The sequence below is a fragment of the Lactuca virosa genome, chromosome 5, assembly GCF_052849685.1.
Source record: "Lactuca virosa cultivar CGN04683 chromosome 5, Lactuca_virosa_CGN04683_v6, whole genome shotgun sequence".
In the NCBI taxonomy this organism is placed as follows: domain Eukaryota; kingdom Viridiplantae; phylum Streptophyta; class Magnoliopsida; order Asterales; family Asteraceae; genus Lactuca; species Lactuca virosa.
Genome location: NC_136430.1, coordinates 200467089 through 200487625, shown reverse-complemented (window position 1 = coordinate 200487625; position 20537 = coordinate 200467089). Strand labels below are relative to the sequence as shown.

The following is a 20537-nucleotide window of genomic DNA, read 5'->3' as shown; positions in this document are numbered from 1 at the left end:
ATTCCATGCTCACACTCAAATGACCTTCTGAGGTCAGATCTGTTCCTTTAATCCATAGATCTAACCTTCCCAAACTCAATAAACACGTAAAGGTTCGAACTTGATACTCATGCAACGTCCAAATGACTCTACTTGATGATTTAGCCCCAAATACAACATCCTAAGTCCATTTCTTTCATATCTCATCATAAAGCAAGATGGATAAGGTTCTCTGGACCACTATGGGTCCAGATCTGAAGCCTAAACATGATAAGGGACCATATCTCCAACAAATCATCCCAATAAAGGGTATAGAAAACCCTAGATCCATGGATTCTTTAACAAAACAGAAAGAGGATCGATATGCTACCTCAAAGATGATGCCCTTTGCTTGAAAACCACAGATGTGTAACCTCCTTGGCCTCCTCTAAGCTGGAATCAACTTCTTCTTGCAAAACCAACCCACAAAGGTCCAATAATGGCTTCTTCTCTCTCTCAAACGCTCAAGCACTATTAGGGTTTCTCTCAAGGGTCTGGTAGCCGCAAATGGTGGCTATAAGGGTCCTTAAATAGGTCCCAAACCCGAGAAATTAGGGTTTCATTAAACAGCGTGGACTCGCCGAGTCCTTCATTAAATCAGGCCAACACATCGCGATCCAACTCGGCGAGTCTGGGCGCCTACTCGCCGAGTCCACCTGAATATCCTCCAGTGGTACCATCGCCGACTCATCGGCTATACACTTCCTCAACTGGGACACGTGGAAGGTATCATGAATCTGGCTCAACTCCGCAGGTAGCTCTAACTGATATGCTACCTTGCCCACCCTCGCGGTCACCCTGAATGGACCGATGTACCGGGGCCCCAGCTTGCCCCTCTTCCTGAATCGGATCACTCCTTTCCAAGGAGATACTTTCAGGAGTACGAAGTCTCCCACCTGGAACTCCAGCTCGGATCGTCGCTGATCCGCATAACTCTTCTGACGACTCTGAGCCGTCAGTAACCTCTGTCTAACCTGCTGTATCTACTCTGTCGTTTGAAGCACTATCTCAGTGCTACCCATCACGCGCTGCCCTACCTCTCCCCAGCAAATGGGAGTCCGACACCTCCTCCCATACAACAATTCGAAGGGAGGCATGCCAATACTAGAATGGTGGCTGTTGTTGTAGGAGAACTCAGCCAACGGCAAGTAGGTGTCCCAACTTCCCCCGAAGTCCAACACACATGCTCGAAGCATGTCCTCGAGCGTCTGAATCGTCCACTCACTCTGCCCGTCCGTCTGTGGGTGGTAGGCGGTACTGAAATGCAATCTCGTACCCAACTCCTCGTGGAACTTCTTCCAGAACCTGGAAGTGAAACGTACATCTCGATCAGACACAATCGAGATCGGTACTCCATGACGCGATACCACCTCTCTCACATACAACTCTGCCAACCTCTCAGCAGAAGAGCTCTCACTGATAGCAAGAAAATGCGCGCTCTTCGTCAGCCGGTCGATGATCACCCAAATTCATCGACACCCCTTGCGGTCCTTGGCAATTTGGTGATGAAATCCATGGAAATTTGTTCCCACTTCCACTAGGGAACCTCAAGCGGCTGCAACTTGCCATGCAGACGCTGGTGCTCGGCCTTAACCCTACGACAGGTCAATCACCTCTCAACAAACCACGCGACATCCCTCTTCATACAGGGCCACCGATAATCTTTCTTCAGGTCCAAATACATCTTCGTGGCCCCGGGATGGATCGAGAACCTCGATCTATGCGCCTCCTCCATCAGAATGGTACGTGCCCCGCCTGCATGCGGCACCCAAATCCGACCCTGAAAGATCATCAGCCCTCGACTATCGGTAACGAACTCGGGCACCTGCCCGATCACCCGCTCCCTCTTGCGGTTCTCCGGTATCACGGCCTCTGCCTGGGCCTCCCGAATGGTGTCCAACACCGGGGTCATCACTGTCAACCTCATACAAGTGCCTCGAATCGGGGCACTCTCCGCCCTACGGCTCAGCGCATCGGCTACCACATTAGCTTTGCCCGGGTGGTACATGATCTCACAATCATAATCCTTTACCACATCCAACCATCTTCTCTGACGCATGTTCAAATAGGGCTGATCCATCAAATACTTCAAGTTCTTGTGGTCCGTGTATATGGTACACCGAACCCCATACAAATAGTGACGCCAGATCTTGAGGGCGAACACCACTGCCCCCAACTCCAGATCGTGGGTGGGATACCTCGTCTCATGAGGCTTCAGCTGCCTCGATGCATACGCTATCACATGCCCTCTCTGTATAAGCACAGCACCCAACCCCGATATCGATGCGTCACAATACACCACAAAATCCTCCATCCCTTCCGGGAGAGCTAACATAGGGGCTTCGCATAACTTCTGGCGAAGTGTCTGAAACGAGGTCTGCTGCTCCAGACCCCATGAAAAAGCAACACCCTTCCGGGTCAACCTGGTGAGAGGCACGACAATCTTGGAGAAATTTCAGATAAATCTCCAATAGTAGCCGGCCAATCCCAGAAAACTCCTGATCTCGGTGGGAGATCTCGACACCTCCCAACTCATAACCGCCTCAATCTTGGCCGGTTCGACCAAAATCCCATCCTGGTTGACGAGATGCCCCAAGAACTGGACCTCCCATAACCAAAACTCGTACTTGGAGAATTTGGCATAAAGCCTCTCCATCCTCAATACCCCGAGAATCTCTCTCAGATGCTCCTCGTGCTGCTCTCTAGATCTCGAATACACCAGTATATCGTCGATGAACACGATCACCGAACGATCCAACATCGGTCTACACACCCTGTTCATGAGATCCATGAACGCTGCTGGTGCATTGGTGAGCCCGAAAGGCATCACCACGAACTCGTAATGCCCATAACGAGTCCTGAACGCCGTCTTCTGGATATCCTTATCACGCACTCTCATCTGATGATATCCAGACCTCAGATCGATCTTGGAGAACCAAGATACTCCCTGCAACTGATCGAACAAATCGTCGATCCTCGGTAATGGATAACGGTTCTTGACCGTCAACTTGTTCAACTCCCGGTAATCAATACACATCCGGTGTGAACCATCCTTTTTCTTGACAAAAAGGATCGGCGCTCCCCATGGCGAGCTACTCGGTCGAATAAACCCCTTCCCCAGCAGCTCCTGAAGCTGCGAGGATAACTCCTGCATCTCTGGCGGCGCAAGGCGATAAGGCGCCTTGGCGATAGGCGCTGCCCCCGGAACCAAATCAATGCGGAACTCTACCTGCCTCTCGGGAGGCACACCCGACAACTCCTCGGGAAAAACATCCGGGAATTCGCGCACTATCGGAACGTCATCCACCGAACTCGGCCTCCCAGCAGCCTCTCGTGTGTCCATCACATAGGCTACAAACCCGCTGCAGCCCTGCTGTAAACTCTGTCTCGCTCTGGCAGCCGAACAGAACGCTGACCCACATCGGGTACCCTCGCCGAACACCGTAAGTACTCCCCCACTAGGGTCTCGTATCGTCACCAACTGTCACTCGCAGTCTATCACAGCCCCAAATCGGCTCAACCAATCCATGCCCACTATGACACACACGTCCCCCATCGCTATCGGGACCAGATCTATCGGGAACTCAACACCGAAGATCTCGAGTACACATCCTCGTATCACCTCCGTAGCATACACCGCTCGCTCGTCAGCTATGGAAACTTGCAGAGGTCGACTCAACGCCTCTCGCCTGCTACTGATGTGCCGACTAAACGCTATCGACACAAATGATCGACTCGCACCCGAGTCAAATAACACTAAGGCAGGTACAGAACCCACAAGAAAAGTACCTACACATATCATCATATAAGCACAATATCTCAACGTAACATAAATAAATAAAGAATACATACCAGCCACAACATCGGGCGCTGCGCGGACCTCCTCCGCTGTCAATTGGAAAGCTCTCCCACGAGCCTTCGGTGCCTCGGCCTTCACTAGCCGAACCTCGGTAACCCTAGCAGCAGGGGCAGATCCCTGTGCTGATCCCTGATGTAACTGCGGGCACTCGGCTTTCCGATGGCCAGTCTGGTTGCAATGAAAGCAAACCATAAATCCCTTGGGGAAATCCTTGGCGATATGCCCCTCCTTGCTACATTTGTAGCAAGCACCCGATCGACAGACCCCATCATGCCCTTGCCGCACTTTCCGCAAGTGCGACCCTTCTGGCCTCCAGATCTCGTATCAGCGGACTTGGCCCGCTTGGTTGCCGGCTGAGACTGTGCCGGCCGCCGATCTATCCTCTGAGACTCGGCCTCCTCCCTGGCCTGAGTCTCCAACTCAATCTCCCTCTTCCGGGCATTTGCCTGGAGCTCAGCAAATGTCCGGTAAGTCGAGTTCGACACGAACTCCCGTATATCCCTCCTCAAAACGCCCAAATACCGGCTCATACGTGCCTGCTCAGTAGACACCTGCTCAGGGCAGAACACCGCCCTCTCATGAAACTTCCTCGTAACCACAGTAACCGAATCAGTACCCTGCTTGAGGGTCAATAACTCCTGTACCAACCGTTCCCTCTCCACCGGAGGAACATACTCGTCTCTGAACATGGTGGTGAACCTCTCCCAGGTCACCGCTGAAATCTCTGCAAGAGTGAAGCTCGCCGTCACGAACTTCCACCAATCCTTCGCTCCCAAGCGAAGCTGGTTCAACGCGAACCGTACCCTCAGATGCTCCGGACATGAACACGTGTAGAAGCATCCCTCGATATCAGCAATCCATCTCATCGCAGCGATCAGATCCTGCGTCCCATCAAACTCTGGTGGCTTCGTGTTGCTGAACTCTCGAAGCAACAACGAGTCACCTCCCTGAGGTCTGGCAGCAGCCACAGCTGCAGTAGCTGCAGCAGCAGCAGCCTCAGTCACCGCGGCGTACCGCTCATCGAAAGTCTCAATTAGTGTGGTCTTGATAGACCCAAACATCTCCGGAATCTCGGCCCTGATCGCTGCCGCCACCTCATCGTGGATCATCTGACGAAGCTCCTCGTCACTCACGCCGCTCGACTCAGGTCTGTGGCGTGTCCCAACCATGATGTCTCTGAAATACAACATAAGAATATCAGAGACTCGCTCGAGCATACTCACACTCGATAACTCAATCCTACTTGTTCCTTGGTACCCAATGGATTCTTACTTAGAGTGCGCACTGCTCCGGTGTCTTTAGTAGTACGGGCCCTATACTACCGTCCACACTGCATCAGTATTCACCCTAAGTCCTCCTCCTTGGATCCCAAATCACAAGTACTCTATATCTCACTGGCATAGGCTACCCTTCGGTAGACCTCTCATCAGCTCCTCACTGCTACCTACTCGCTCTCAAGCATCACATAGCAGCAAAATCCTTCCTAGGCTAAGGCATCACAAAATCAGGCCACTCTAGTCCTAATATGAATACCTATCCAACTCTAGCATGCATATCATATCATAACATGTCTCATAACACATAATGTAAGGGTATTTTGGGAAATCACCGTTCGGGCGCTGGCTGATCGTACACACTGCTTCCTTCTGCCTTTCTCAAAATCTTTTACTCTTTTAGAAAAATTGTTTATTTTATGAAAAACTTCCTCAATTCCTCAGTTTGAGTTCAGATTCATCCGAAGATGCACCCGAATCCCTCAAACCAAGGCTCTGATACCAACTTGTAACAACGTAATTTTTCAAAACAATTTTTCATTTAAAAACATACATTCATTCACACGATAATCATAAAAACAAAATGTGTCCACTGTAGCAAAACAAAACATGTCCCAAGATCTCGATATCATAAACTCCATAAGTGTGTACGGATCATGCCGGCGCCTTCCCGCGATCCTCGCTAGTACCTGAAACACATCACACAACAACTGTAAGCATAAACGCTTAGTGAGTTCCCCAAAATACCACATACCCCACATACGCCTTTCCAGGCCACAACTCTGTAGGATCTTCCGATCCATGTGTCTCAGGGGACTTCCGTCCCAAATCCTGGTAGACCTTCCGGTCCGTACCCTCTTGACCTTCCGGTCCATATCATCTCGACCTTCCGGTCCTTACCATACGTAACATACATAGCACATACATACATATCATCTTGACCTTCCGGTCCTTATCATTCATAGCATACATAACACATACATATCACATAACCGCATATAGCACATACATCATAGCATACAAGACCTTTCGGTCACACATAGGTACCCTTCCAGGTACAGTATAGTGAGAAGACCCACCTCAATGAAGTCGGATAACCTCTCGTGCTCAACGTCCCGACTTAGCCTCCTCCTATTATTCAAATAACATTCCCGATCAATACTCTCTCATGATCTCATCTCTACAGACTGGGTAGAAGGCCATTCTACCATTCCCTGAACTCTCCTGAATCAGCCTTGACCAGAACCCTAAGGTCAACGAAAGTCAACGGTCAACTTTGACCCGACTCGCCGAGTGCACTAGGGTGACTCGGCGAGTACACGCCTGCCCTCTACGCCCCTGGTCCTCCCTTGACTCGCTGAGTCAACCTTATACTCCACGGGTCGTCACAGGTCGCGAGTCGCGGGGCAACCCGACTCGACTCGTCGAGTCTGCTCATGGACTCGGCGAGTTCATTCCATGCTCACACTCAAATGACCTTCTGAGGTCAGATCTGTTCCTTTAATCCATAGATCTAACCTTCCCAAACTCAATAAACACGTAAAGGTTCGAACTTGATACTCATGCAACGTCCAAATGACTCTACTTGATGATTTAGCCCTAAATACAACATCCTAAGTCCATTTCTTTCATATCTCATCATAAAGCAAGATGGATAAGGTTCTCTGGACCACTATGGGTCCAGATCTGAAGCCTAAACATGATAAGGGACCATATCTCCAACAAATCATCCCAATAAAGGGTATAGAAAACCCTAGATCCATGGATTCTTTAACAAAACAGAAAGAGGATCGATATGCTACCTCAAAGATGATGCCCTTTGCTTGAAAACCACAGATGTGCAACCTTCTTGGCCTCCTCTAAGCTGGAATCAACTTCTTCTTGCAAAACCAACCCACAAAGGTCCAATAATGGCTTCTTCTCTCTCTCAAACGCTCAAGCACTATTAGGGTTTCTCTCAAGGGTCTGGTAGCCGCAAATGGTGGCTATAAGGGTCCTTAAATAGGTCCCAAACCCGAGAAATTAGGGTTTCATTAAACAGCGTGGACTCGCCGAGTCCTTCATTAAATCAGGCCAACACATCGCGATCCAACTCGGCGAGTCTGGGCGCCTACTCGCCGAGTCCCCCCTCTAAAATTCAATATAAAATACTTAAAATAGGATACCTGGGAATCCGGATGTTACAATACGTTCTTCAATTCAAATAATAATACGACATAACTGGATCATGGATGCCAGTTTACCTTGTATACATGTTTTACATCAAAAATTTTAAAAAAATGAAGACATCCCATAAATGATGAAAATCGCCTCAATGATCATATATATAACAACTCAATGCTCAATACATATCTCAAAAAGTATAATGAAGTCAAACCATTATACCACATCCTGTAATCGAGGTGCCTGCATAAACAGGTACTGAAAAAATCAACATGAAAATGATACAAATTTTCATGCCCTTCGGCCTATCTTGACCGCTCGCCGAGCCTTCGGCCTGACTAGTATGCCCTCTCGAGTCTGCAGTCTATCCGGTCCGCCCTGGGTATGTTGGCCTTCAGCACAAAGCATGTCCACCTCAATCCAACTCCCAAATCAAACAATCATGTGCACATAATATCATACGCTAGCATATATAACAGTCAAACCGATGTAACAGATCACTAATCATAGCAATATCCTATATACCAGGATACCGACCTAACCAGTCACTAACATAGCATTATCCTATATACCAGGATACAGACCTACCAGGTCACTAAGCATATCACCATCCTAACTACCATGATGCAAATCAATAAGCATATCATGCAATAAATCCGGATACAAATCCGAAAAGGGCCGACATTGGTGCCTTCGACCCTGTTAGTATAGTGAGGACAACTCATCTCACAAGTAGCTCGGGATGATAATGTCAACTCCTCCAAATACAGCTCCAACTCAAACACCTACATCCACCAATGATCCACTTCCATAAATTCCCAAATTACTAAAATACCCCCAAAAGTCAACCTGGTCAACCCTTGGTCAAAGTCAAAGTCAACGGTCAAGGTCAACAATCCATGTTGACCCAGCTCGTCGAGTGTAGACCACTGACTCGTCGAGTCCTTCCAGAACTCGAGAAATCATGAAAACCCTAGTTGAGTCGCCGAGTTTCCAAACAACTCGTCGAGTCCATGCGATGTCCAAATGTTGGGAAAAACCCTAACTAACTCGTCAAGTCATCTCCCTGACTCGCTGAGTCCATGCAGAACCAATACATGCAATCTTCATCCGACTCGTCGAGTTGGCCATGCAACTCGTCGAGTCCCTTCAGTCTATTTCTCATTCAGACGTTTTTAAGCCACCCCAAAGCTCCAAATTGCAAATTTGACCTCCTAGGGCATGGTTTCCATGTAAAGTTGCAAACTTTACGTACATGCAAGGTCCTAAATGCCAAAACCAAGCTAAGGGAAAAGTTTTAGGTAAGGAGAAGGTCATAACTTGCCCAAGATTGGAACTTTATGACTATATGGGGCTAGAGGAGTCTAGATTTGAAGTTACAACTTCAGATCATTCCCAAAACCATAAATAACTCCACAACTACTAGAAAATCCCTAAACCTTTGCATGAAGAGATCTAGCTAGAGAAAATTCAAGGTAACGACTTGTTACCTTCACAATGATGCTAAGATGAAGTAGAATCAGATCCCCAAGTTTCTCCTTGCTCCAAGCTCCTTAGACTTCAAGCTTTCTTCACAAAATCCACCTTCCAAGCTTCTTAACACACAAAAATGGAGAGTAGGCGCGATTAGGGTTTTCTGAGCTCAAGGGGAACGGTAAGGGAGGCAGAGGGAGGCTAATGACCCTTTAAATAGGGTGCAAAACCCTGGAAATTAGGGTTTCATTTTCCAGCTCCTACTCGTCGAGTTGGGGTCCTCCAACTCGTCGAGCAGACCTCATAAATCACGCGGCCTGATCCGCTTCTACACGACGAGTTCGGGCATCCAACTCGTCGAGTAGGTCTAAGAATGTGACTATAAGCTTTAAATTTTATACCTGGGAGTTGGGGTGTTACACCTGACTTTCCCGTTTCATGTAGGCCTCTAAACAACTCAGAAATTGTAGAAGAGTTTTTCAGTTGTGGGTGATTTTGCACATCTATTTCATAATGTTGTAACTCAAGTTTCAACAAATTCCTTTCATGCTCCGTAAAGTCCATAGGATAATATGATGTTGCCAATTTACATATATCCTCAACATTTAAGGATTTTCTTGGATCTAGCATAACACTAAGACGGAGAAGCTCTGTTACAGGCTCATTAAATCTACAGTTCAACTCTTGCAACTGACTATCAATAGCAACAATGAATACTTCAACTCGGTAGTGATGCTCTGTGGTTATAGTGTCTTTTTCACGACGTTGGCGAATTACATATCTATAAGTTTCATTCATGTTAGGGACATGAATGCCATGTTTCTCACAAAAAGAAACCACTTGGTCGAAAAGCAATTGCCAACCTTCATCTCTTAACTTTTGAATCAATATTTTTGTTGTAGAAACCAAGGATAGAGCATTAACAATATCAATAGATTTTTGTTGTAAAGTTTGGCAAAGCTTGTCAGTTATCTCCATTATTTCTTTCAGCATGTGCATAACAATGACAAAATCGAATGATAATGCATGTGTAAGTGCATATGCTGCATCACCTCTTTGAGAAGATGTAGAACCTTTTATAGCAATGTCATGCAATACTACACAAGATGGACCACACAATCTCATCAAACTGCATATTGAGTTGAAATGAGAGCTCCACCTAGTATCTCCAGGCCTCTGCAATGTTTGTATTTGATTTATGCCTTTTCCACTCTCAATTTCTCCAACCTCAGTTAAATGAGAAATTTCAGCAATTTAAGCATCTTGCAATTGATCATTACGTTTGGAAGAGAAAGATATGACATTAACTACAAAGTTTAAGGTTTTAAAGAAGTTATGTACCTCAGTCACATCTTTAGACGCTGCAATTAGAGCCAATTGTAACTGATGTGCAAAAAATGTATACAGGGGCGGAACACGACAAGTAAAATTAGAGGGACCGAAACCAAAAGTCTCAAAAAAAAATCCAAACATATATATTTATTATTTAGTTAAATTGTCGATGTCAATTATTAATAGAAGATATTATAGTATGATTATATTATATCACGAAAATCATTTATTTGACTACACATTGAATAAGGCAAAAAGCAAAAGTTGACAAAAACTTTAAGGTTATAGGCTTCTGTCATTGTCATTTACAAAACATTTAATAGGAAGTACAAGCAAAGACTTTTCGTTCACCGTATGGTTTCACAGTTTCAGAAGTTATAAAAATAAAACACGAGCATTCGTAAATTAGAGATTGAAGCTGTTAAAAGATAGAAATCTACATACAAGGAGACCTTAGAAACTAGATGGCAACAGACGGTTTCTGTCAGACATTGAGGCGACGAAGAGCTAGAGTTTCCAACATTGTCCGACGTCAATTCTAAAGCGGCGACCATATCCAAGAGAGACGCGGTTAGGGTTTTTTAGTTTTTACTCTTTAGGTTTCTTTGATCTACTTTTTATGGGTTTATAAAAGTCTGAATTGAGGTCGAGTCTTGGGCTTTTCTCTAATTAGAATTTAGTAAAGTTTATTTATTTATTTATTTGATATTTTTATAGAGTCCCGGTTTCTTGAAAATGAGTTAACTTTTGATATCAGTTGTTTTAATACCTTAGTAACTTACCTTTTTTTCTTTCTCAATTTTGAAATTGTGTCCATACTTTCGTTTTTGGTTAGCATCATCCGCATCCTATTTCAATCACATCATCAAGAACCAAACTCGTCAAAATTTTTAGCAACTTATTGGGCAAAAAAACGGGGGGGGGGGGGGGGGCATGGCCTCCCCTTCCCCCTTAAACGATCCGCCCCTGAATGTATATAATAAGCGTATGGACATTCCTTTAATTATAAAGCTTGCAACCCATTCCATTCTCCACGCATGTTACTAGCCCCATCATATCATTGACCCCGAATATCTTGAACACTAAGTTTATGATAAGATAAAGAACATAATCTCATTTTTCAAGGTCAATGAAGTTGTATCTTTAACATGAATTAAGTCCAAAAACCTTTCTTTGACATGCCCATCTTGGTCAACAAATCTCACAACAATAGCCATTTGCTCTTTCTTAGATTCATCTTGAGACTCGTCAACTATTAAACAAAATTTTAACATCCCGATTTCATCACGAATTGCTTTTTGTACATTTGTAGCTAAAACATGTAATATTTCTTTTATGGATATCTGGTGATGTTTACTTTGCATTTTGAGGAGCATTTTCTAACACAACATCAGCAACAATCTTGTTATAAGAAGCAAGGAACTTTATTAATTCAAGAAAATTCCCTTGATTTCTTGAGTTAGGTCGTTCATCATGACCTCTCAAAGCACATCATTGAAACGTGAGCCATTCAATGGCTTCAATAGAAACTTTAAGGCGTAGTCTATTGTCCATAACTTGTTGAGTCGTTTGCTTCTCTATTACATTCTCTATGTGACATAACTGGTTTTTTAGATCTTCATAGCACCTAACAGAAAAATTATGTGCTGAGGCTGGAGTCTTACCTTCATGTACAATGAAAGCACAGTCTTTACCACAATTTACCTTTTTCCATTTATTAAACCCTGATACGGTAAATGTATCTGACCCGAATTTGCCAATAGGTTTTTTATTGAAAAGGAAGCATGGGAAGCAAAATGCAACATCTTTTTTCTCAGAATATTCCAACACCAAAAATTCTTGAACCAAGCTTGTTGAAAACTACGCATAGATCCTCTTGGACCACTAGGACTGAATGGATACTTTGCTTTTTGAAGTTGGTATGGTCCAAGTTTAATATATAATCGTCTAATCTCATCACACTGGTTACTTGGATAGCTTAAGATTGAAGACCGTTCTCCTGGATCACAAATCAAAAAATCTGACATATTATTTTTTTCATGTTCAATATTATTGGGTTCTTCAATGTTACTATTCCTATCAAGTTGTGGATGTGTATTATGAACATCTTCTTCAATATTATCACTAACCGGATGCAATTGTGGGTCACACACATCCTCTATTCGTTTGAAAAAAGAATCGATGGTTCTTTTCTTGCTCATAATTTATCCTATAAATTTATAATTATAATAAACCAAATTATAAAACCATAACTAAATTATTAATTACAATTAACAGTAAATAAAATATGCAATAAAAAATAAAATTGACCTTAACTCGCTTGATGTAACAGTGTTGCCTAAAAACAAATTTAACCACTTCCAAATGAAGGCACGAAGCGTCGATCAACAAACCTTTTTTTATAAACAAATGGAGGTATTTTCTTATGGGTATTGACCAATTAAATAAAATATTTAAATAAAATATATATGGCGATTCTTGTAAAATAGACATGGTTGGATGGGCCTCACAATTCTCAATCTCTGACTCATTCTATATATATATATATATATATATATATATATATATATATATATATATATATATATATATATATATATATAGGGTTAGGTTTATGCGAGACGACCTAAGTTTGTGATACCGTGAGACAAAATCCTAGCCACTCATTTAGTAGATAAAAAAAAACATTTTTAAAATGCAAAATAATTGAAAATTTTCGAATTTTTTTTTTCAAATATTATTTTCGAAATTTATATTTTCCAAAAAATTAAAAAAAAATAAAAAAAAATACACTTTTTACATATTCTAGTAGAATATTAGAATATTCTACATATCTGACAAATGTAATACAATATTCTAACAATCTAAAAATTACATTAGAATATTTACAGTGTAATATTCTATTAGAATATTTCACGTATTTAAAAAAAATGGTAATTTTTTTTATTTTTATTTTATTATTATTTTTTTAGGTAATTAAAGTTCCGAAAATAATAATTAAAAAAAGAATATTTGGATTTTTCCTTTTATTGTGCATTTTATTTTTTTTTAGATTTGGTCACGATCTCACAAAATTAGCATGGTCTCAAATGAACCTGAACCTATATATATATATATATATATATATATATATATATATATATATATATATATATATATATATATATATATATATATATATATAGGGGCGGAGCTTCAATTTTTTATTTGGGGGGGGGGGGGAAATATAATATGTATAAAAATCGATGAGCAGGGGGGTCACAGCCAAAATTTTATATTTTTGGGCCTAATATGTATAAAATTAAAGTATAGGGATTAATTGTGATAAAAAAATCAGGGGGGGCCACAGCCCCCCTAGCCCTAATAAAGATCCGCCCTTATATATATATATATATATATATATATATATATATATATATATATATATATATATATATATATATATATATATATATATAGGGGTGAGATCGGTTGAGAACTCATAGTTTCCCGAGAACCCGAGAACTAAAAGTGGAGCGTTAGATCAAAACTAATTTATTAAGGGCATGATCGTAATCTTACCAATCTCATTTAATGTTTAATTTTTTGTGTTATTGGAAATATTAATAGAAATGTCTAAAAGTTTACATAATAAATCAAATTTTCGGATTTTTTTTAAAATAGAAGTTTTCATATTTTTTTTTAAAAATTGCCGATTTTTTAATTTTTTATAGAAAATATGAATTTTTGAAAAAAAATCGAAAAAAATATTTTTTTTACAAAAACTGCAATTTTTTTTAAAAGCATTTAAAAATCATTTTAATTTAAAAAAAGTGGAAATTTTAAAAAATATTATAATTTTTTAACCAAAAAAATCAACATTTTTGGTACATATATGCATATTTTTACAAATGCATATATGTATATTTCATATGCTATAATATTTGTAAGGAAATCATAACAAAACTCATTTTATTTACTAATCTATAAACATAATTGAATAAGTATTTTATTCGATACAAAATAAAATATAAAAAAACAAAAACAAATGTTACAAAATTTCAAAGCGTTTTCATGTCTTCGTGTCAATATTTCCATATTTTTTTCAATTTATCATTTTTCACCTCTTCAATATTCACCACAATTTTTTCCAAATCTACAAGACACTTGTAAATCAAATTTTCATTTGAGACCATGCTAACTTTGAGGTTGTTTTCATTGCAAACAAAGAAGGGATATACCTCCGGAAACCGGTTTAACCTCCGATAGCAAGTCATAAGGATGTTATTTGAATAGTTGAACAAATTCAATGGGAAAATATGGACAAAAAAACATCAGTGACTTAATGTGTATAAACTGAAAAATATGTTACCCTTTTAAGTCATTATCCCTTTTCCTAACAATAATTACTTCAATCTCATACAAATAAAGTTAGTAATATATGATCGACAATTCTTATCTTAAGGTAGAAAATTTGGTTTCGCAAAATCCCTAAAAAAAAGTATAACTATTTGTAAAATTACAATAAATATAATAATAAATAGATATCAATTTCATTGATGACTTACCTTCTAATTTCAAATTTCCAAATTAAAGCTTATTAATTTCTTTTGTTTATTTAAATTATTTGTTTAAATTTAAAAGATAAAAAACATTTCTATTATAACAATTTATTATTTTTCTTATTTTCTTTTAAATTCAAAGTTCTCAAATATTTTGACATTTATATTTAACTTTTTTTTTTCTAAATTAACTCATATAATACATGAGTTTTACACTAGTAATAATACTCATTCCGTCCCAAAATTATTGTCCACAGACAAAAAACATGCAGATTAAGAAAACATTAATTACCACTAACTTTATACAATAAAATAATAGTTTTGTCCTTACTCTCATTTAATGTTCATTAAATGTTTAGTTGGTTAAGTAAAAATGAGAGATATTTTGGTAAAAATATTATTTATTTTTAAAAGTTGACTATTATTTTGGAATAAACCAAAAATGAAAGATGAACTATAATTTTAGGAAAGATGAGTAATAAATATTAAAAAGTATAACTATTTGTAAAATGATACATATAATAAATAAAATAATTAATAATGGGATGTTTGACGTGGAATCATCATAACTTTAATGGATTAGAGAGTTTTTAACATACGACTCTTTCGTCAACTCCAGGAAAGTTTGCACAAGTAAGACGAACAGTACTCGGTCGGAACTCGGAAGTCATCCAATCATTTAGCGCACTTCAATTCAGATATAAGGTATAATTACATCCCCAGATTCTTTACGCTTCCATCGTTAGATTCTGATATACTGCCGAATTTGCGTTTCAATCGATGTCTTTCTTTTATTATACTCCCGAGTCCCGATGAATAGTAAACCCGTGATGCAATTCATTATTTTTTATTTTTATTTTTTCCTTTTCGGCATCAATTGATCGAGGATTACATTGAAAACCTGTGGAAAGTTTTGACTTTCATATGGGGCTCATATTTTGGAAAATCGATCACCGCAATTGCTTCATTTGTGCATGTTAATGGTGATGTAGGATGCAAATTATTACCACTGCGCAAGTGTTTTATGGTGTGTTTTTACTGCTGGTAGTTTCTTTGGAGGTAACTGAATCACGGTTCCTGGTTAAGACTCTGCCAGGTTTGCTTGGTGATCTTCCTTTTACACTCGAAACAGGGTAAAGCCCTGTTCTTTGTAATGAAGTTGCATTGATTTTATTTACTCATGTTTCATCTTGTTTTCCTTTCTATCTATTAGAAAACTATACTTTCAATTTTTAAAACATTATACTCTAAAAATCTACACCATTTTAACATTGTATCTGGACGACCTTGTTATAACCGGAAAGATTTTTTAAAGTACAATGTCGTTATAGGAGAGTATGGAAGTAAAATGTTATAATAAACACGTTCATAAATGTATGTTGGTATTTCTTGCAACTAACCCTTTTATATATTGTTGTTGTTATTATTATTATTATATGTTGTTTAATATGGTAGATATATACTAACTCTTAAGACAACAATGTGGTTTAAGTTACATTGGTGTTGGAGAATCCGATGAGGTGCAACTATTTTACTACCTTGTTGAGTCGGAAGGGAACCCAAAAGACGACCCTCTCATGCTTTGGCTCACAGGAGGGCCTGGTTGTTCTGCTCTTTCTGGCCTATTGTATGAAATAGGTATTTCTTAGATCTATATATATATATATATATATATATATATATATATATATATATATATATATATATATATATATACTAAAAATAATTTTAGTTTTGGAATTTGGAATTTGATAGTACTTAAGTGTGTGGGTTATTTCCATTAAGTTCAGACAAAGGGTAAAATGGTCATTTACTGTCATTCAAATGGTTCACTCAGTGCAAAATGGAAACCGTCTTGTGTTTGAAGATGAAAATGCCATAATTTATCTTTAAGTGGAATTGTCAAACATGATTCCTCATATGCCTTAAAAGTGATGGGGATCAAAATGATGTTAATTTTGTCTCTTATTTCTTGTGTGTGTGTTAACATAATATGCCAATATCATATGTTAATGCCATATTATGTGTATTTCCACCTTAAATTTACTTAGGAAGATTTTATTTAACAAGTTGCTGCTTGCAGGTCCATTCACTATCAACTATGCGAATTCCACTTTGGAGAAGACAATGCTCCAGATAAACCCTCACAGTTGGACAAAGGTGTAATTTTACTTGATGATTTTCATTTTAAATTTTCCAGTCTATTTCTTGATGATATAATGAAACGAGTGTTAAAATTTAGGCAGCCAGCATAATATTTCTTGATCAACCTGCTGGAACTGGATTCTCATATGCAAAAACCCTGGAAGCTTATATAACAAATGATACATCATCAACAATGCATACTTACCAATTTCTAAGGAAGGTAAGGTAGTAAATTTCCTGATGAAATTAAAGGTTTATCTTTCCAGTTTTGAAGATATGATCACATATTCACATGTTCAATTTGTGTCCTTGAAAATGAAGAAATCTATCTGTTTTGGATTCAAATTAAGATCATTAATGTTTGCTATTGAAATGTTCTTTTTAAATTAACAGTGGCTTGTGGATCATCCTAAATTTCTCAAAAATCCATTGTATATTGGTGCTGATTCCTACACTGGCCTAGTGACACCAATGATTGTTCAGAAAATATATAACGGTATATTCAAAATCCTTTCTATATATATGGTTTTCAAAAATACGATGCATTACAATCTTATAATCTTCTTGTGTAGTCTGCTATGTTTCTTTTGGGTAAATAATGTCTTTCTTGGTTCCCTCTTTTATAGGTAATGAAGTTGGAGAATGGCCACAAATCAACATCAAAGTACAAATTGAATTTATGTTTTCATTCTCTTTTTACAATTCTAAAATGAACAATAGTTGGTGTGCATGACTTGATTTCAAAAAAGCTTTACCTAAAGTTTTTGATATATGTTTTCAAACTTAGGGGTACGTGCTTGGTAATCCTCTAACAGACACAAGTGGTGAGTATAATTCAAGAATACCATTTGCTCATCGTATGGCACTTTTATCAGATTCAATCTACAAGGTATATAACTACACTTGAGTGGTCCACTAATACACAAATCATAATTGCAATATGCCCAGGAATTAATTAATTAAGTTGCATATTTTTGTAGTTAACCGAAGATAATTGTCAAGGTGAGCACCTGAATGTAGATCCAAACAACACTCTCTGCATACATTATCTTCAAGTGGTAGATAAGGTGCCTGAGTTAGACTTCAACTTGGATTACATACTACTTACTCGCTAATAATTTCTCTTCACAATCTGTATATTTTCTGTTTAGTTAATGCTTTCTTATTTCGATCTGCAGTGTCTTGAAAGAATTCGCACGGCCCACGTTTTAGAGCCTTTTTGTGAATCTTCAAATGCCATAAAATCTCATATCTTCAGGAGGGACTTAAGATCTCTTGACAAAACTTCTGTGGATATTATGTCGTTGCCTCAACTTCAGAAACAATGGTGTCGTGTATTATTCTCTCTGAAAACTTTTAGTTTTGTCCCTAATAAATTAAAGGTCATTGAGTTTTGTGACCATCATATCAGACACTTAGTTTTAACATAAACCAATTGTTTTGGTGACATGAAAATTAAAACATCTTACATTGTTATCACTACAGAAAGTAAATTAAACGGCCTTTTTAGATATAGGTGAAATTTGTTTCTTTAGAATGAGTGAAAAATATGCAATTTTTTTTTTCAGGTGTTATGTCTTTATATAGGTGATACTTACAAGTGTCAGTCGTTCATTCTTTTTATGAATTTTGTCTTTCGTTTACATTTGTGGTAGGATGACAACTATGTGTACTCCTCTATATGGGCCAATAGCAGAGACGTTCGAGAGGCTCTTAACATTCGTGAGGTTTGTAGTTCACAATGAGTTTTTATTAATTTATATTAATCTTGATTATTTAGGATACTAATGATCTCATGATCACCAGGAGTTAAACGAAATCGAGTGGGTGCGATGCAATGAAACCTTGCATTTTCATTTTGATAAGGAACCCGTATCTTACTTTCATAATGTCCCGAGTGTGGTTTCCTATCATCGAAACCTTACTGATAAAAATTGTCGAGCTCTTGTATATAGGTATTACTCTTGATCTATCTCTCTTCCTCCCATTATCTTATACCTATTCCCGTTTTCCTAAAATTAGAGTCCACTTGATCCCAAAGGGATTATAACAATTGATTCTAGGGTTATATATACTTGAAAAAAGGTGAAGGGTTTGAGTCAAAACAACCATAGTGTGGGAATTTCAATTCTAATGTGGATTTAGCTTCTTGTGGGCATGTCGTATTTAATGAATTTAAAGAAAATCTTTACACTTTCCAGTGGAGATCATGACATGGTTGTTCCGTATATGGCTACAATGAACTGGATTGAATCGCTAAATCTGTTAGCTGTGAATGACTGGAGACCTTGGTTTGTCGATGAACAAGTAGCCGGGTTAGTTGTATTTTCATTGACTTGCTATCATCAAAAAAATGCTAAAAATAGAAGTATTTAGTTTTCTAAAACTATGTTGCTATCTTATTTTGTTGCAGATACACTGTGAAATACTCGAACCATGAATACAGCTTAACCTATGCTACTGTAAAGGTGAGATATATTCCTCAACTCCTCTCACTCGCTGATCTTCTTGTCTCATGAAAATGGCAAGATTTAACTTACTAAAAAAACACAACAAAATAAAATCTTCAAAGGGTTATTTTCACATCCAATGAGCATAATGTGATGCAAATCAGTGTACATATATAGTGGCCTTCTACGTGGTTGGCATAAAAACCGAGTGTCCACGAAGAGCACAATGTACAATGGACTTGAAACTCCCACGGGGATGGTGTTATGCAAGTATACTAACTCGGAGCCAATACAACAAATTTTTGAACCTAAATTTTGCAATTTCATGAGGCAAAAAAAAAAAAAAAAAAAAAACATAACTTGTTATGATCATGATGGTTGACTTTTTTGTGTTGTTAAAGGGAGGAGGTCACACAGCTCCAGAGTACAAACCTAAAGAATGCTTAAGAATGCTTATGAGGTGGCTTGCTAAGGAGGCTCTCTAAATAACAATCATATAGTTAATGTTTATTTCCTCTGTTGTATGCACAGCTACTCATATCTTGTACCTTCTATAAGTAAATTTCAACATATTTTCTTAGTTAGGTTTACCCTAATTTTGTTCTATATATAGTTTCTTTTTCCTCTCTTTGTAATTACACTTTTTATTAATGATGTAGCCCTAGAAGTCTTTCGCTCACAATCTTCAATTGTAATGTATATGTTAAATTGGCTTATCATACAATTATTCTTATTAAATGGTTGACACGACACTTTCAAAAATTGATGTAGTTTGTATATAGTCCTATGATAACACTCCCCACATTGGTTAAAAATTTGAGTCGTGTTTTCTTTAAAATAAATATTAAGTAGTTTTAACTTGATTTCAAGAATATTAGGTAACTAGTTGTGTTTTGAGCACATTACAAATGATATCAAGAGTAGTGTTGGAACTTTGTAGTTGTTTTAGTGATTAGAAGTTACTACTTGGAAGGAGATATTTTAGTTATTTTATACCCTTTCTGTCAGTTTAGAGATTAAATATAATATATGATTGTTTTTTTTAAGGAAAATCTTCATTAAAGTCTCTATATTCTAACGTTAATGGTTAAGCCACAATTCTTTTTTTTTTCAACAAAACAACATAGAAAACTTGCAATGGTATTCAATTTTGGGAAATCATCTAGTTACACCATTCTTTCCAGTGGTATTGTTATACTAGTGAGGTGGAGTCCATGTGGATATGTGGATAGTAACACGTTGCGTTGGCATTTGAGGAGCTTAAATAGAAAAGAATAGCAAC

The 20537-nt window shown here is 38.6% G+C and overlaps 2 protein-coding genes across 3 annotated transcripts; one reads left to right on the top strand and one right to left on the bottom strand.

Moving 5' to 3' along the window:
- Positions 1 to 7522: 7522 nt before the first annotated feature.
- LOC145112225 (uncharacterized) lies at positions 7523 to 11336 on the bottom strand. Its single transcript, XM_079048420.1, has 5 exons — positions 11268 to 11336; positions 10902 to 10967; positions 10129 to 10170; positions 9189 to 10014; positions 7523 to 7572 (listed from the first exon to the last, which is right to left on the bottom strand). Exons 1-5 carry the CDS (start codon positions 11334 to 11336, stop codon positions 7523 to 7525), a joined length of 1053 nt encoding a protein of 350 aa, XP_078904546.1.
- Positions 11337 to 15263: 3927 nt separating this feature from the next.
- LOC145116579 (serine carboxypeptidase-like 13) lies at positions 15264 to 19937 on the top strand. 2 transcript variants are annotated; one of them, XM_079052912.1, is made up of 15 exons: positions 15264 to 15365; positions 15653 to 15793; positions 16153 to 16298; positions 16744 to 16820; positions 16903 to 17025; positions 17199 to 17301; positions 17432 to 17469; positions 17593 to 17694; positions 17786 to 17872; positions 17984 to 18139; positions 18461 to 18532; positions 18612 to 18760; positions 19007 to 19120; positions 19219 to 19273; positions 19657 to 19937. In XM_079052912.1, the coding sequence occupies exons 2-15, from the start codon at positions 15654 to 15656 to the stop codon at positions 19738 to 19740; spliced, it is 1446 nt and encodes a 481-aa protein (XP_078909038.1). In that variant the 5' UTR covers positions 15264 to 15365; position 15653; the 3' UTR covers positions 19741 to 19937. The 2 variants fall into 2 exon arrangements, with proteins under 2 accessions (XP_078909038.1, XP_078909039.1); XM_079052913.1 differs by lacking the exon at positions 15653 to 15793 and having other exon boundaries at positions 15270 to 15365.
- Positions 19938 to 20537: the final 600 nt, after the last annotated feature.

Excerpts from the sequence above, each read along its gene's own strand:
- LOC145112225 (XM_079048420.1), bottom strand. The coding sequence starts at position 11,336 with ATGGCTATTGTTGTGAGATTTGTTGACCAAGATGGGCATGTCAAAGAA. Across the intron at positions 10,171-10,901 it reads AAATTGAGAAAGAAAAAAAG|TTACAATTGGCTCTAATTGC; the intron begins GTAAGTTACTAA and ends TTTGCACATCAG. Across the intron at positions 7,573-9,188 it reads TGTAACACCCCAACTCCCAG|TACCTGTTTATGCAGGCACC; the intron begins GTATAAAATTTA and ends TGATTTTTTCAG.
- LOC145116579 (XM_079052912.1), top strand. The coding sequence starts at position 15,654 with ATGCAAATTATTACCACTGCGCAAGTGTTTTATGGTGTGTTTTTACTG. Across the intron at positions 16,299-16,743 it reads TGGCCTATTGTATGAAATAG|GTCCATTCACTATCAACTAT; the intron begins GTATTTCTTAGA and ends TGCTGCTTGCAG. Across the intron at positions 17,026-17,198 it reads CTTACCAATTTCTAAGGAAG|TGGCTTGTGGATCATCCTAA; the intron begins GTAAGGTAGTAA and ends TTAAATTAACAG.